The following is an 18,043-nucleotide window of genomic DNA, read 5'->3' as shown; positions in this document are numbered from 1 at the left end:
ATCCGGTGCTCTTTTATGCTTCGGGGACTTGGCTGACCTGCAGCAGGCACCTGAAACCATGGGACAGGTACCTCCAAATCCGGTCGCAAGAGAGGAGCTCCAACAGCAGCATCCTCTCTCAGTATAACTTGTCCAGTAGCACGGCACAAAAACAGCTTTGCTGGCAGGACATAAAGTTTGTATGGCTGGCACAAGACTCCGTAAACAACTGCTCTGCTTGGAACTCAGTCATGGCTGGAGAGTCGTAGGAGGACAGTGGAAATGCATGACGGATGTCCTTAAAACATCCCTGCAGAGGGCAAACATTCTCAACGACTCATGGGAGACCCTGGTTATGGCCAACTAAAATGGAGAGGGCACTTTCGGGGAGGAACTTCATTAAGAACGTTCTGAGTCGAAGTGTGCAAGCCTCTTCACACCCATCTACCCTACCTCTCAAGTAACACCTGCCCTGCATGTGGCAGAGTCTGTGCATCACGCATTGGACCTACCAGGAATTTCAGAACCCATCAAACAGGAATGGAAGCAACTCATCCTCGATCCCATGGGACTGCCGAAGAAGATCATAAATGCATTTAAGAGGCATCTAGATAACTACACGAGAGGGAGGGAACAGAAGGATATACTGATAAGGTTATAATGCAATAAGACAGGAGGAGGCCCATGTGGTACTCTCAAGTTAGGCAAACATAGGCGATGAAATCCATCATTGCCTCCAATGTGCCAACTCCGCCTTCAAGTGACCAAGGAAAAGAGTATTTGAGGACCAGGATCTCAAAGCTGAGACTAAGGTCGCGGTTTACTGAGCAGCAGTGATTCTACGTTGCTATATGTTTCAGGACCTTGGAAGTTCTGCATAATTCTATGACTAAGAGAGGCATTGAACAGAATCTGAGTAATAAAACAATCATATTAAAAAATCACTTTATGATTTAACCAACCTGATTCTATTTCTCTGCAGATACGGCATCTACAGACAGCCAAATGCATCAGTGCCCAGAACCATCCCAGCCAGAAAGCAGGAATAGTGGTGGTCAAGGAATGTGACTTATCAGATCCAGATCAGGTGAGCAGCTTTTGAAAGCTTTCGAATTCCATCCAAATTCCCGATTGTCCTTTCCTGAGTCGGGGGTAAATTCCCTCCGTTGAAATCCTCCATGGATCAGCATAATTCGCGACTTTTTTTTCAGCAAATGAAACCTTCATTTGTGGAATATCGGAAATGACCATGCTTGTCGGGAAGAGAAGGAAATCTGTATTTCCGATTAACAAATAATTCAACAAGGCTGAGCAACTGAGGCAGGCTCTGGAGCCCCCAAAAAGTTCAGTCCCTTAACTATGGATAACTGACAGGAGCAGAGATGGAAACCATTGTCAGTAGCTAATGTGTGAGTGAATGAGCGCAGAAGCACTGCTGCAACCAGTTAAAGGCCTACCTTCTTACCTCTACACCAAAAGGAAATAATAGAAGCTGCACACTCAGATTTACATACCCTGCCCTTGAAGTGAAATGGAAGAAGTGAGACAAAGGAGAGATGTCCTCTGAAGTAAACCCTCCAACACAGATTCAATGGGCTGATTGGCCTCCTTGTGTGCTGTATCATTCTATGATTCCATAAGAGCAGCCAATGAAGTAATTTTTGAAGCATAGTCACTATTGTAATGCAGGGAGGGGATTTCAAAGAACAAAGAAAATTACAGCACAGGAACAGGCCCTTCGGCCCTCCCAGCCTGCGCTGATCCAGATCCTTTATCTAAACCTGTTGCCTATTTTCCAAGGATCTACGTCTCTCTGTTCCCTGCCCGTTCATATAACTGTCCAGATGCATCTTAAATGATGCTACCGTGCCAGCCTCTACCACCTCTGCTGGCAAAGCGCTCCAGGCACCCACCACCCTCTGCGTAAAAAACTTTCCACGCACATCTCCCTTAAACTCTCCCCCTCTCACCTTGAAATCGTGACCTCTTGTAATTGACAACGCCATTCTTGGAAAAAGCTTGTTGCTATCCACGCTGTCCATACCTCTCATAATTTTGTAGACCTCAATCAGGTCCCCCCTCAACCTCCGTCTTTCCAACGAAAACAATCCTAATCTACTCAACCTTTCTTCATAGCTAGCACCCTCCATACCAGGCAACATCCTGGTGAACCTCCTCTGCACCCTCTCCAAAGCATCCACATCCTTCTGGTAATGTGGCGACCAGAACTGCACGCAGTATTCCAAATGTGGCCTAACCAAAGTCCTATACAACTGTAACATGACCTGCCGACTCTTGTACTCAATACCCCGTCCGATGAAGGCAAGGATGCTGTATGCCTTCTTGACCACTCTTTCGACCTGCATTGCCACCTTCAGGGTACAATGGACCTGAACTCCCAGATCTCTCTGTACATCCCCAGGACTCTTCCATTGACCATATAGTCCGCTCTTGAATTAGATCTTCCAAAATGCATCACCTCGCATTTGCCTGGATTGAACTCCATCTGCCATTTCTCTGCCCAACTCTCTAATCTATCTATATTTTGCTGTATTCTCTGACAGTCCTCCTCACTATCTGCAACTCCACCAATCTTAGTATCATCTGCAAACTTGCTCATCAGACCACCTATACCTTCGTCCAGATCATTTATGTATATTACAAACAACAGTGGTCCGAGCACGGATCCCTGTGGAACACCACTAGTCACCTTTCTCCATTTTGAGACTCTCCTGTTGCCCAGCCGGTTCTTTATCCATCTAGCTAGTACATCCTGAACCCCATACCCCGTCCGATGAAGGCAAGCATGCTGTATGCCTTCTTGACCACTATCAACCTGCGTTGCCACCTTCAGGATACAATGGACCTGAACTCCCAGATCTCTCTGTATATCAATTTTCCCCAGGACTCTTCCATTGACCATATAGTCCGCTCTTGAATTAGATCTTCCAAAATGCATCACCTCGCATTTGCCTGGATTGAACTCCATCTGCCATTTCTCTGCCCAACTCTCCAATCTATCTATATTTTGCTGGAACACCACTAGTCACCCTTCTCCATTTTGAGACACTCCCTTCCACCACTACTCTGTCTCCTGTTGCCCAGCCAGTTCTTTATCCATCTAGCTAGTACACCCCGAACCCCATACGACTTCACTTTTTCCATCAACCTGCCATGGGAAACTTTATCAAACGCCTTACTGAAGTCCATGTATATGACATCTACAGCCCTTCCCTCATCAATTAACTTTGTCACTTCCTCAAAGAATTCTATTAGGTTTGTAAGACACGACCTTCCCTGCACAAAACCATGCTGCCTATCACTGATAAGTCTATTTTCTTCCAAATGTGAATAGATCCTATCCCTCAGTATCTTTTCCTACCACTGACGTCAAGCTCACAGGTCTATAATTCCCTGGATTATCCCTGCTACCCTTCTTAAACAAAGGGACAACATTAACAATTCTCCAGTCCTCCGGGACCTCACCCGTGCTCAAGGATGCTGCAAAGATATCTGTTAAGGCCCCAGCTATATCGTTCCTCGTTTCCCTCAGTAACCTGGGATAAATCCCATTGGGTCCTGGGGACTTGTCCACCTTAATGCCTTTTAGAATACCTAAAACTTCTTCCTTCCTTATGCCGACATGACCTAGAGTATTTAAACATCCATCCCCAGCCTCAATATCCCTCATGTCCCTCTCCTTGGTGAATACCGATGCAAAATACTCATTAAGAATCTCGCTCATTTCCTCTGACTCCACGCATAAATTCACTCTTTTGTCTTTGAGTGGGCCAATCCTTTCTCTAGTTACCCTCTTGATCCTTATATACGAATAAAAGGCTTTGGGATTTTCCTTAACCCTGTTAGCCAAAGTTATTTCATGACCCCTTTTAGCCCTCTTTATTGCGCGTTTGAGATTTGTCCTACTTTTACGATATTCCTCCAAAGCTTCATCAGTTTTGAGTCGCCTCGATCTTATGTATGCTTCCTTTTTCATCTTAGCTAGTCTCACAATTCCACCCGTCATCCATGGTCCCCTAATCTTGCAATTTCTATTTCTCATTTTCACAGGGACATGTCTGTCCTGCACTCTAATCAACCTTTCCTTAAAAGACTCTCACATTTCAAATGTGGATTTACCCTTAAACAGCTGCTCCCAATCCACATTACCTAGCTCCTGCCGAATTTTGTTATACTTGGCCTTTCCCCAATTTAGCACTCTTCCTTTCGGACCACTCTCGTCTTTGTCCATGAGTATTCTAAAACTTACGGAATTGTGATCGCTATTCCCAAAGTAATCCCCGACTGAAACTTCAACCACCTAGCCAGGATCATTCCCCAATACCAGGTCCAGTATGGCCCCTTCCCGAGTTGGACTATTTACATACTGCTCTAAAAAACTCTCCTTGATGCTCCTTACAAATTCTGCTCCATCTACACCTCCAACACTACATGAGTCCCATTCAATGTTGGGGAAGTTATAATCTCCCATCACAACCCCCCTATTGCTCCTACATTTTTCTGTAATCTGTCTGCATATTTGTACCTCTACTTCACACTTGCTTTTGGGAGGCCTGTAGTAAAGTCCCAACAATGTTACTGCACCCTTCCTATTTCTTAGCTCTATCCATATTGCCTCAGTGCTCGAATCCTCCATCGTGCCCTCCTTAATCACAGCTGTGATATCATCCCTGACTAGTAATGCAACTCCTCCACCCATTTTACCTTTCTCTCTATCCCTCCTGAAGCATCTATACCCTGGAATATTTAGTTGCCAGTCTTGGCCTTCCCTCAACCAAGTCTCAGTAATACCAATAACATCATATTCCCAGCTACTAATCCAAGCCCTAAGTTCATCTGCCTTACCTCCTACACTTCTCGCATTAAAACAATTGCACCTCAGACCACCTGTCCCTTTGCGATCATCATCTCTTCCCTGTCTACTCTTCCCCTTAGTCACATTGAGTTTATTATCTAGTACCTTACTGGCTTTAGTTGCTGCCTCTTTACTGACCTCTAACTTCCTAATCTGGTTCCCATCCCCCTGCCACATTAGTTTAAAACCTCCCCAACAGTGTTAGCAAAAGCACCCCCTAGGACATTGGTTCCAGTCCTGCCCAGGTGTGGACCATCCGGTTTGTAATGCTCCCACCACCCCCAGAACCGGTCCCAATGTCCCAAAAATCTGAACCCCTCCTTCCTGCACCATCTCTCAAGCCACGTATTCATTCTGACTATTCTTGAATTTCTACTCTGATTGTCTCGTGGCACTGGTAGCAATCCTGAGATTACTACCTTTGAGGTCCTACTTTTTAATTTATCTCCTAACTCCCTAAATTCTGATTGTAGGACCTCATCCCGTTTTTTACCTATATCGTTGGTGCCTATATGCACCACGACAACTGGCTGTTCAGCCTCCCCCTTCAGTATGTCCTGCAGCCGATCTGAGACATCCCTGACCCGTGCACCCGGGAGGCAACATACCATTCGGGAGTCTCGTTTCCGACCACAGAGACGCCTGTCTACTCCCCTTACGATTGAATCCCCTATGACTCTCGCCCTGCCAGTCTTTTTCCCGCCCTTCCGTGCAGCAGAGCCAGCCACGGTGCCATGAGCATGGCTACTACTGCCTTCCCTGGTGAGTCATCTCCCCCAACAGTATCCAAAGCGGTATACCTGTTTTGGAGGGAGATGACCGCAGGGGACACCAGCACTGCCTTCCTGCTCTTTCTCTGCCTTTTGGTCACCCATTCCCTGTCTCCTTCACCAATCCTAATCTGCGGTGTGACCAACTCACTGAACGTACTATCCACGACCTCCTCAGCATCGCGGATGCTCCAAAGTGAGGCCATCCGCAGCTCCAGAGCTGTCATGCGGTCTAACAGGAGCTGCAGCTGGACACACTTCCCGCTCATGAAGGAGTCAGGGGCATCGGCCGCATCCCTGAACTCCCACATTGAGCACAAGGAGCATAAACGGGTCTGGGATCTCCTGCTATTTTTACACTTTACCTTAACTGATTACAAATATAATATCAAATAATGAATAAGTGAAAGGAATAAGGATTCTACTTACCAATCACAATACTTACCAACACACAAAGAGTTAAATTTCTCCCAGCTACTGCTAATTGGAGCACTTTCCTTACCAGCCAATCAGGTCACTCAACTCGGTTACCTCAGCTTGGCAGCTGGTTTGTGATACAGATCAACACCAACAGCACGGGTTCAATTCACGGACCGGCTGAGGTTAGAATGAAGGCCCCACCTTCTCAACCTTGTCCCTCACCTGAGGTGAGGTGACCCTCAGGCTAAATCACCACCAGTCAGCTCTTCCCAGGCAAAGGGGAGAGCCATCTTTTGCCGACTTTCAGTTCAGTCGAACCTGTGCTGGAGAGCTTTCTTCAGAGGACATCCCTCCTTTGTCTCACTTACAAAGAACTATACAGCACAGGTGCAGGCTCTTCGGCCCTCCAAGCCTGTACTGGTCATGGTACCACCCTTGGACAAATCCCTCAGCACTTCATTGTGCCATATCCCTCTGTACCCATCCTATCCATGTATTTGTTGAGATGCCTTTTGAATGAAGTTAATATATCTGCTTCCACAACCTCCCCTGGCAGCGCGTTCCAGGCACTCGCCACCCTCTGCGTAAAAAACCTGCCTGGCTCATCTCTAAATTTTGCCCCATGGACCTTAAACCTATGCCCCCTAGTAATTGACCCCTCCACCCAGGGAAAAAAGTGCCTGCCCATCCACACTATCCATGCCTCTCATAATCTTGTAGACCTCTATAAGGCCACCCCTCAACCTCCTCTATTCTAATGAAAACAGTCTGAGTCTATTCAGCCTCTCCAAATGGGTATAAATCCTATCCCTGAGAATTCTCTCCAATAATCTACCTACCACCGATGTGAGGCTCACCGGCCTATAGATTCCTGGATTATCCCTGCTACCTTTCTTAAACAGCGGTACCACATTAGCTATTCTCCAGTCCTCTAGTACCTCACCTGTAGTACCTCACCTGTTGCCAATGAGGATACAAAGATGTCAGTCAAGGCCCCAGCAATTCCCTCCCTTGCTTCCCTCAGTATTCTGGGGTAAATCCCATCAGGCCCAGGAGACTCATCTACATTAATGTCTTTTAAAACACCCAATATCACCTCCTTTTTGATGCCAACATGACCAGACTATCCGCACACCCTACCCAAGAATCATCTTCCACAAAGTCCTTTTCTTTGGTGAACATTGATGCAAAGTACTCATTTAGTCCCTCACCTATTTCCTCTGGCTCAACACATAGATTCCTCCCAGTGTCCCTGGCCATCCTCGTGCTTTTTACATATGAATAAAATGCTTTGGGATTCACTTTAATCCTACTTGCCAAGGACTTTTCATGACCCCCTCCTAGCGCTCTTAATTTCTCGCTTAAGTACCTTCCTACTTTCTTTATACTCAAGGGTTTTGACTGTCCCCACCCTTCTAGATCATACAAAAGCCTTCATTTTGACGAGGTCCACAATATCCCTGTTATCCAAGGCTCCCGAAACTTCCCATACTTATCCTTCGTTCTCTCAGGAATGTGACTTTCCTGAAACCTAATCAACTGTCACTTGAAATACTCCCACATGTCCAATGTTGATTTATCCTCCGACAGCCGCGCCCAATCTAAATTCTTCAATTCTGGTTGAATGTTATCGCAATTTGCCTTTCCCCAGTTTCGCACGTTTCCTCATTCCTAGCCAAAAGTACCATAAAATGTACGACTTTGTGGTAACTACTCCCACAATGTTCTCCATACTGGAATCTCAACCACCTGTCCAGGCTCATTCCCCAATACCAGATCCAGTACTGCCCCTTCCGTAGTTGGACTATCTACATATTGCATCAAGAAGCCTTCCTGGATGCACCATACAAACTCTGCTCCATCTGCTCCATACAGCACACAAGGAGGCCAATCAGCCCATTGAATCTGTGTTGGAGGGTTTACTGCAGAGGACATCTCTCCTTTGTCTCACTTCTTCCACTTCACTTCAAGGGCAGGGTATGTAAATCTGAGTGTGCAGCTTCTATTATTTCCTTTTGGTGTAGAGGTAAGAAGGTAGGCCTTTAACTGGTTGCAGCAGTGCTTCTGCGCTCATTCACTCACACATTAGCTACTGACAATGGTTTCCATCCCTGCTCCTGTCAGTTATCCAAAATTAAGGGACTGAACCTTTAGAAAGTTCTGGATTCTGCCTCAGTTGCTGAAATCAAGCCTGATGAATTATTTATTAATCGGAAATGCAGATTTTCATCTATCCTCGACAAGCATGGTCATTTCCGAAACAGGACAGCTAATCGGGTCCTGACGAACTCTCACAAACAGCAGTGTGATAATGGCCCAGATAATCTGATTTTTGTCATGTTGATGGAGGGATGAATATCGGACAGGGCACCAGGAAGAACTCCTCTGCTCTTCTTCACAGTAGTGCTATGGGATCTTTTAAATCAGGCAGGTGAGGCCTCGGTTTAACGGATAACCCAAAAGACAGCACCTGCGACGGTGCAGCTCTCCCTCAGTACTGCACTGGAGTGTCAGTCTTGATTTTTGCACTCAAGCCCTGGAGTGGTTCTTGAGCCCAAAACATTGTGACTCAGGCGAGAGTGCGACCAACTGAGCCACAACTGCCATCAAAATGATAAATAAATAATGTTACTGCTTGTGGAAGGCGAAGTTATAATAACTCTGCTTGAATGTCTTCAGCTTTGGATTGAGCAGAAAAGCGGCTCCGATTCTGCAGGAGCTTGATTGAGAGGTCGTTTCCCTGACTGGGGTATCTAGAACATGGGAAGCACAATCTCAAAATAAGGGGACAATCATTGAGGATTGAGATGGGGAGAAATTCCATCAATCAAAAGGTTGGGATTCTCCACGTCCAGAAGGTCCATCCAGAAGGTGTCCAATGTTAAATCTGTTTAAGGCTGACATCGACAAATATTTGGCCTCTCAGGGAATCGAAGGGATATGGGAAGTTACAGGGAAAGTGGAGTTGAGGTATAAGATCAGCCAAGATTGTATTGATTGACCGAGCAGTCACCAGGGGCCGTATGGTCCGCTCCTGCTCACATTCCTCATGTTCTTAAGGGATGTACCAAGGTCAGTTTCTCAGTGCTGGAGCTAAACGACTGACATTGCTGGAGATAAAGTGAGCATTGCGGTTGAACCTGCTCAGCTTGAGCAAGAAGATCCCCTGTGTACATGAATATGAGTGTTAATACATAGAACATTTAGTACAGAAGGACGCCGTTTGGCCCATCGAGTCTGCACCGACCCATTTAAGCCCTCACTTCCACCCTATCCCCATAACCCAATAACCCCTCCTAACCTTTTTGGTCACTAAGGGCAATTTAGCATGGCCAATCCACCTAACCTGCACGTCTTTGGACTGTGGCAGGAAACCGGAGTACCCGGAGGAAACCCACGCAGACACGGGGGGAATGTGCAGACCCCGCACAGACAGTGACCCAGCGGGGAATCGAACCTGGGACCCTGGCGCTGTGAAGCCACAGTGCTATCCACTTGTGCTACCGTACTACCCAAATGGTAACCAGGTAAGAGGTTACTGTGAAATGAAAATGAAAATGAAAATCGCTTATTGTCACGAGTAGGCTTCAATGAAGTTACTGTGAAAAGCCCCTAGTCGCCACATTCCGGCGCCTGTCCGGGGAGGCTGATACGGGAATCGAACCGTGCTGCTGGCCTGCTTGGTCTGCTTTAAAAGCCAGCGATTTAGCCCAGTGAGCTAAATCAGCCCCACCCTGTCTGCCCTCAGAGGTGAGAGACTACACAAGGAAACAACTGATTTAGTGGGAACAAAATGAGAAAAACAAATTCTAAAGAAACATGTGCTGCATTTGGTGCTTTTCTCCAGCATAATGTAAATTTGTGTATAAATAATGTGTTCTAACGCAGAAGTACTTTTAAAGATTTTAGTTACAAATCATACATTTCATTTAGTTTCCTCTTGACAAGGAGATACTGTGTCTTCACTTTGCATTTTCTGCTGTCACTTTGGGTGATATTTCCAGATTTGGGTTTATGATGAAGAACATGAACTGATTCTGGCCAACCTGCTCTGCTTGGACATGGCAGAGACTCGCTTGTCAGATTCTCCACGCCTCATGAAATGCCATGGGTCAGGGGGATCGCAACAGTGGACTTTGGGGGTAAGACTATGTTGCTTTGAAGTTGTTCACAATATGCCAATTATGACTCCTGCTAGAATACCATTCCAGAGAAATCTGAATGCATTAACAAGCTGGCCATCCGACTGACCATCTAGATGTCCCTTAATTCCCACTATTGTACCTGCTCCCACCACCTCCCCGGGCAGCATGTTCCATGTACTTACCACCCTATGTGTAAAAAACGTGTCTCGCACATCAGTTCTAAACTTTTCCCCACGCACTTTAAACCTATGTCCTCTAGTACTTGACTCTCCTACCCTAGGAAATAGCATCTGACTATCCACTCTGTCCATGCCACTCATAATCTTGTAGACCTCTATCAGGTCACCTCTCAACCTCTGTTGTTCCAGTGAGAACAGACCGAGTTTATCTAACCTCTTCTCATAGCTAATGCCCTCCATACCAGGCAATATCCTACTAGCCCACTTCTGTACCTTCTCCAAAGCATCTACATCCTTCTGGTAGTGTGGCCCCCAGAATTGTACACAATATTCCAAATGAGGCCTAACTAAGGTCCAGTACAACTGCAACATGACTTGCCAATTTTTATATTCAGTGACCCGACTGATGAAGGTCATAATGCCATATGCCTTCTTGACAACCTTATCCACATGCATTGCCACTTTCAGTGATCGATGGACATGCACGCGCAGATCTCTCTGCCTGTCAGTACTCACAAAAGTTCTACCATTTATTGTGTAATTCCTACATGCATTGGACCTTCCAAAGTGCATTACCTCACACTTGTCTGGATTAAACTCCATCTGCCATTTCTCCGCCCCAGACTCCAATCAGTTTATATCCAGCTGTATCCTCTGACAATCCTCTTCACTATCCGCAACTCCATCAATTTTTGTGTCGTCTGTGAACTTAGTAATTAGACCAGCTACATTGTCTTCCAAATCATTTATATACACCACGAACAACAAAGGCCCCAGAACTGATCCCTGTGGAATGCCACTAGTCACAGCCTTCCATTTAGAAAAGCACCCTTCAACTGCAACCCTCTATCTCTGTGCCCAAGCCAATTCTGTATCCAACTTGCCAGCTCTCCTCTGATCCCATGTGACTTCACCTTTTGTACCAGTCTACCATGAGGTACCTTGTCAAAGCTTTACTGAAGTCCATGTATACAACATCTACTGCCTTTCCCTCATCTATCATCTTTGCCACTTCCTCGAAAAACTCGATTAAAAAGTGAGGCACGACTTCCCCTTCACAAAACCATGCTGTCCATCACTAATAAATCCATTTGTTTCCAAATGTGAGTCAATCTAATCTCTAAGAATCTTTTCCAATAATTTTCCTACCACTGACGTAAGGCTCACTGGCCTATAATTTCCTGGATTATCCCTGCTGCCCTTCTTAAACAATGGAACAACATTGGCTACTCTCCAGTCCTCTAGAACTTCACCTGTAGCCAATGAGGATACAAAGATTACTGTCAAGGCCCCAGCAATTTCCTCCCTCAGTATTCTGGGGTACTTGTCTATTTTAATAAGACCATAAGACATAGGAACAGAATTAGGCCACTCGGCCCATCGAGTCTGCTCCGCCATTCAATCATGGCTGATATTTTTTCATCCGCATTCTCCTGCCTTCTCCCCATAACCCCTGATCCCCTTATTAATCAACAGCCTATCTATCTCTGTCTTAAAGACACTCAGTGATTTGGCCTCCACAGCCTTCTGCGGCAAAGAGTTCCACAGATTCACCAGCCTCTGGCTGAAGAAATTCCTCCACATCTCTGTTTTAAAGGATTGTCCCTTTAGTCTGAGATGGTGTCCTTTGGTTCTAGATTTTCCTCCAAGTGGAAACATCCTCTACACATCCACTCCATCCAGGCCTCGCAGTATTCTGTAAGTTTCAGTAAGATACCCCCATCCTTCTAAACTCCTAGAGTACAGACCCAGAGTCCTCAACCATTCCTCATCCGACAAGTTCTTCATTCCAGGGATCATTCTTGTCAACCTCCTCTAGACCCTTTCCAAGACCAGCACATCCTTCCTTAGATACGGGGCCCAAAACTGCTCACAATATAGAACAGTACAGCACAGAACAGGCCCTTCGGCCCTCGATGTTGTGCCGAACAATGATCACCCCACGTAACCTGTATACCCGTAACCCAACAATCCCCCCATTAACCTTACACTACGGGCAATTTAGCATGGCCAATCCACCTAACCCGCACATCTTTGGACTGTGGGAGGAAACCGGAGCACCCGGAGGAAACCCACGCACACACGGGGAGGACGTGCAGACTCCACACAGACAGTGACCCAGCTGGGAATCGAACCTGGGACCCTGGAGCTGTGAAGCATTGATGCTAACCACCATGCTACCGTGAGGCCCACGCAATACTCCAAATGGCGTCTGACCAGAGCCTTATACAGCCTCAGAAGTACATCACTGGTCTTGTATTCTAGCCCTCTTGACATGAATGCTAACATTGCATTTGCCTTCCTAACTGCCAACCGAACCTGCATGTTAACCTTAAGAACATCGTGAACAAGGACTCCCAAGTCTCTTTGTACTTCTGATTTCCTAAGCATTTCCCCATTTAGAAAATAGTCTATGCCTAAATTCCTCCTTCCAAAGTGCATAACCTCACACTTTTCCACATTGTATTTCATTTGCCACTTCATTGCCCACTCTCCTAGCTTGTCCAAATCCTTCTGCAGCCCCCTTGCTTCCTCAATACTACCTGTCCCTCTACAGATCTTTGTATCATCTGCAAACTTTAAAAAAAAATTTAGAGTACCCAATTCATATTTTCCAATTAAGGGGCAATTTAGCGTGGCCAATTCACCTAACCTGCACATCTTTTGGGTTGTGGGGGAGAATATGCAAACTCCTCACAGATAGATCATCTGCAAACTTAGCAACAGTGCCTTCAGTTCCTTCTTCCAGATAATTAATGTATCTTGTGAAAAGTTGTGTTCCCAGCACAGCCCTCTGAGGCACACCGGCTGCCATCCTGAGTAGACCTCTTTATCCCCACTACCTGCATTTTGCCAGTCAGCCAATCCTCTATCCATGCCAGGATCTTACCCTTAACACCATGGGCTCTTAACTTATTTAACAGTCTCCTATGCGGCACCTTGTCAAAGGCCTTCTGGAAATCTAAATGAATCACGTCCACTTGTTCTCCTTTGTCTAACTTCCTTGTTACCTACTCAATGCTTTTTAAGATGCCCAACACCACCTATTTATTAATATCAACATGACTCAAAATATTTATACACGCTACCCTATATTCCTCATCAACCGAGTCCTTCTCTTTGGTGAATCCTGAGGCAAACTATTCATTTAGTAGCTCGCCCATTTTCTCTGGTTCCATATATAGGTTCCAAATGTTCACAACTCTGAGCAAATAAATTTATTTTCAACTCGGTGTGAAATCTTAACCTGAGACTGTGACCCCTAGTTCAGACTATGACCAAAGCCAGGGGGAACGTCCTCTCAGTAGCAACCTCGTCAAGCTGTCTAAGAATTTTGTGACTTTCATTAGATCTTTTGATGGTTCCCTTATGCTACCTGGTTGCTAAAGATTCCACCCACAATGCAGCAAGGACTGTTTCTATGTAGTGCGGTAACAAAACAGCCCTATTATTTTCTTGGTTAACTGACGCAGTTTGGTAGTGAAATGCATTTGAGAAAATGACTTTTAATTGTTAGTTGTTTTTGATTTCCACAGAAAAATAACCGCATCTATCAAGTGTCAGCTGGGCAGTGCCTTCAAGTGGTAGATCCTGCTGACATCAAAGGATATATTGCCATAGCAATTTGTGATGGCTCTGCGGCACAGCAGTGGCAAATAGAGAGCTGATCCAAGGAGAAAGCCTTCAAATGGGTTTTATGAAGATTCAAACCTTCCTTTTCTCAGGAGCAGGAAAACTTACAATTACACTTTTTAATTAAAAACACAGGAATCTGGTATCAGGGTCCTTACCTCAACCATAATAATGATTTTAAATCGTAATTTTACCACAAAATATTTTTCTATTTTAGCCTCAGATTTTATTCCAGCGGTTTTAAATTGTAAAAACAAAAGTATTTTAATTATTATTTATGATTTATCTTGATCCATCCAATGATTGTTTTTCGACACTTGGCAAAGTTGCATTAGTTTCTGTGCATTGCTAGTTTTTAAAATAATCAAAAAGGGTTTTACAGTAGATTATGTGAATCACGTTTGAGTAGAGCCACTTAATGGTGAAGGTTTTATCATGTACTGTTACATTGTTGATGCTATCTATTACGCAATACATTTAAAAAAAAAGATTATTTGAAATTGTTCATCTACAGATGCTTGTTGGAAGCTTTCTAGGCTGGTACCAATGAAAAGTTTAAACTATTTCAGTGTGTCATCTAAGTTAAAATCATTAAGTTATCATAAGCAATTACTGTCCAATTTCTAAGGTAGTTATTTAAGTTCTTCAGATCTATTTAAAATGGTAATTCTTAAAAGAGCCTTGTTGTACTTGAAACTGATGGTGAGATCTTATTAATTTCATTGTTATTGAACATGCCGATACACGTGTACAACATGATGAATTATTTTAACAAAAGGCAGCTACGGAGCTGTTTTTGAACAACTACTTAATCGGTTTCTTTTGAATTAGAAAGTTATTTTGTCCCGCTCACCGGTCCCACTGCTAGCACATTGGATTCTCCTGCAGGTCAACAATCACTGTACCTCCATGTATTTCCCTTCAGAATGTCTGTTCGCTTGCGAACAAGACCCTTGTCATCCATGATCGTGATGGAAATTATTGCATACCCTTTGATGGTAGCTTGACTCGCAGGATGACTCCGAGAAACTTATCAAAGCCTCCCTGGTGCCGTGGCATGGTCTTTACTGTAGTCTGCTCCCTTACCTTTGCCTTATGTCAGCAATGTGTCCTGTTCTACCCATCCCACCTCTCCTTAAAAACCATTGCTCTCTCCTACCGATTCAAGCCACATGCCAAGCTCGTCACTGCTTTCCCCCCAGCCTCTGCATCCTCAGTGATTTCAGTCTCCATTTCACCCCTTCGTGACCTCTTTCCTTTGATTTCACTGCCCACCTCTTCTCCCTTAACCACACTGTCTCTCAAACAAACTGTCCCAAACACATTCATGCCACTCCGTATCACTTCACATGGTCTATCTACCCCTGTTGTCACAATTCAGATTGGGCTATCTCTGTCACTTATCCTTGTTCTAAACTCTAGTCCTCTGTATTCAGCGCCAGAATCAGCTCAACCTAAAGCTACTTACAACACTTTGAAGCTCCCCCAAGACCATTTTCCACAATAATTTGATAATGATCAATCTGCCCAATTGCACCCTCTCCGCTGCTTTTGATGGCTTTGACCTCAGTAAATCACTTACTCACATGTCTACCGTCATCAGTGAGCATGTCTCTTGATAGATTATCAAAATGACCTATTCTTATTCCAATAATGTATTTGCACATTGATCGGAAAGATGATGAGCCATCTAGATCACAGAATTGTTACAGTGTATTTGGTCCATTGTGTCTGTACCGGCTCTCTGAATGAAAGTTCACTTGTGCCCTTTTCCCACTCCCGCCTTCTCCTTTCAGTTAGTGGTCATTTCCCTTCTGAATGTTTCATTTGAACCTGCCTCCACCACACTCTCAGGCAGAGCATTCCAGAACTTAACCACTCGCTGCTTGAAATGGGTTTTTCTTTATTGCTTTTGCTTCTTTCGACAATTATTTATAATTTGTGAAAGCATCGAGAATGAGAGGGCACGAGTGGAAACAGTTCCTCCTTATCCACTCTGTCCAATCCCCTCATCATCTTCAATCCCTCTATCAAATCTCCAGTTCTCCAGTCTATCTTCAAAACTGAAGTTTCCCATCCCTGGAACCATTCTCATGAACCATTTCTGTACTATCTCCAATGCTGTCATAGCTTTCTTAAAGAATGGCATCCAGAACTGAAGCAATACTCCAGCTGAGGCTGAATTGTTTTGCCATGTTTTTCGAACCACACTGAATTACTTCACATTTCTCCGCATTGAACTTCATCTGCCACCTGTCTGCCCACTCCCAACAACTTGTCTATTTCCTTTTCAAGTTGTACACTATCCTCGCAGTTCACATGCTTCAAAGTTTTGTATCATCTGCAAACTTTAAAATTATGCCCTGTGCACCAAGATCTAGGTTTTTTTTTGTAAAATATTTTATTAAGGCATTTGTGATTTTATAACAGTAACAGTAAACCATATACAAACAACTATAAACATAGTGCAAAGACCCTCTATCTCCCTCACAGGTCCCACCTTCCTTGAACAGTAATCGAGGCCAAGACGTCGGCCTCTCTTGCCCCCTGGACTCACGGGTCCTCCGACACTCCGAAAATCGCCACCTCTGGACTCGTTGCCACCCTTGTTTTTAACACCGTAGACATGACATCTGCAAACCCCTGCCAGAATCCCCTAAGCTTTGAACATGCCCAAAACACGTGGACATGGTTGGCAGGCCCTCCCGCACACCTTGCACACCTGTCTTCTATCCCTAAAAACTTGCTCATCCAGACCACTGTCATGTGTGCCCGGTGAACGACCTTAAATTGTATCAGGCTGAGCCTGGCGCATGATGTGGACGTGTTGACCCCGCTTAACCCATCCACCCAGAGACCTGCCTCTATCACTCCCCCTAACGCATTCTCCCATTTGTGCTTTAGCTCCTCTGTCTGCGTTTCCTCTGACTCTATGATTTCTTTATAGATATCCGAGACCTTCCCCTCTCCCACCCATATTCTAGAAATTACCCTAACTTGTATCCCCCGTGGCGGTAGAAGCAGGAATGTTGGAACCTGCCTTTGCAAGAAGTCCCAAATCTGCAGATACCTAAACCCATTCCCTCCCGTCAACTCAAACTTCTCCTCTAACTCCCTCAAACCGGGGAAGCTTCCATCTATAAATAAATCTCCCATCCTCCTGATCCCTGCTCTCTGCCATCTACGAAACCTTACATCTAGTCTCACTGGGGCAAACCGATGTTTCCTCCACTGCTCCTAGACTCTCAGGGTCCCCACTACCACCGGGCTTGTGGAGTACCGGGCCGGCGAGAACGGCAGAGGTGCCGTGTTCACTGCCCCTAAACACGTGTCCTGACAAGATGCTGCCTCTACCTGCTCCCACACCGACCCTTCCCCACTACTACCCACTTCTGAATCATGGCTATATTTTCCGCCCAGCAGCACCTTCTTCACTCATGGGGGTTTTACCCGTCCAACCAAAACCGGGGATCACCTTATTTACCCGCTTGAAAAAGGACTTTGGGATAAAGGTGGGGAGGCACTGAAAAACAAACAGGAATTTCGGGAGGAACATCATTTTCACTGTCTGTACCCTCCCCGCCAGTGATAACAGGAGCATATCCCACCGTCGGAAGTCTTCTTTCATTTGTTCCACTAACCGGGTCAAGTTTAGTTTATGTAACAGCCCCCAGTCTCGTGCCACCTGGATGCCTGAATAACAGAAGCTACCTCCCACCACTCTGAACGGCAGCTCTCCCAGTCTCCCCTCCTGCCCCCATGCCTGGATCGCAAAGATCTCGTTTTTACCCATGTTCAATTTGTATACTGAAAAACGGCCAAATTCCCCCAAAATCCTCATGATCTCTCCCATCCCCTCAAACGGGTTGGAAACATACAGGAGCAGGTCATCGGCATATAACGAGACCTCGTGTTCCACCCCACCCCGGACCAGACCCTGGAAGCTCTTAACGCCATAGCCAGTGGCTCAATGGCTAGAGTGAACAGCAATGGAGAGAGGGGGCAACCCTGTCTAGTCCCCCGGTGCAATCTAAAATAGCC

The 18,043-nt window shown here is 45.4% G+C and overlaps 1 protein-coding gene across 8 annotated transcripts in view; it reads left to right on the top strand.

The window, feature by feature from the left end:
* The window catches only part of galnt11 (UDP-N-acetyl-alpha-D-galactosamine:polypeptide N-acetylgalactosaminyltransferase 11 (GalNAc-T11)), a 246,718-nt gene extending 230,940 nt beyond the window's left edge, over positions 1-15,778 (top strand). For 7 of the 8 annotated variants that reach the window (XM_038798429.1, XM_038798428.1, XM_038798430.1 and 4 more), the window contains 3 exons: positions 962-1,066; positions 10,050-10,187; positions 13,906-15,778. In XM_038798429.1, coding sequence (XP_038654357.1) covers positions 962-1,066; positions 10,050-10,187; positions 13,906-14,037 — 375 coding nt within the window. In that variant the 3' untranslated portion in view covers positions 14,038-15,778. Of the gene's footprint in view, positions 1-961; positions 1,067-9,415; positions 9,500-10,049; positions 10,188-13,905 lie in introns of those variants that run through there. The other variant, XM_038798435.1, reaches the window with a different exon arrangement.
* Positions 15,779-18,043: the final 2,265 nt, after the last annotated feature.

The sequence above is a fragment of the Scyliorhinus canicula genome, chromosome 5 (assembly GCF_902713615.1).
Source record: "Scyliorhinus canicula chromosome 5, sScyCan1.1, whole genome shotgun sequence".
In the NCBI taxonomy this organism is placed as follows: domain Eukaryota; kingdom Metazoa; phylum Chordata; class Chondrichthyes; order Carcharhiniformes; family Scyliorhinidae; genus Scyliorhinus; species Scyliorhinus canicula.
Note: the sequence above shows the minus strand (reverse complement) of the source record. Positions and strands in the feature narration are given on the sequence as shown.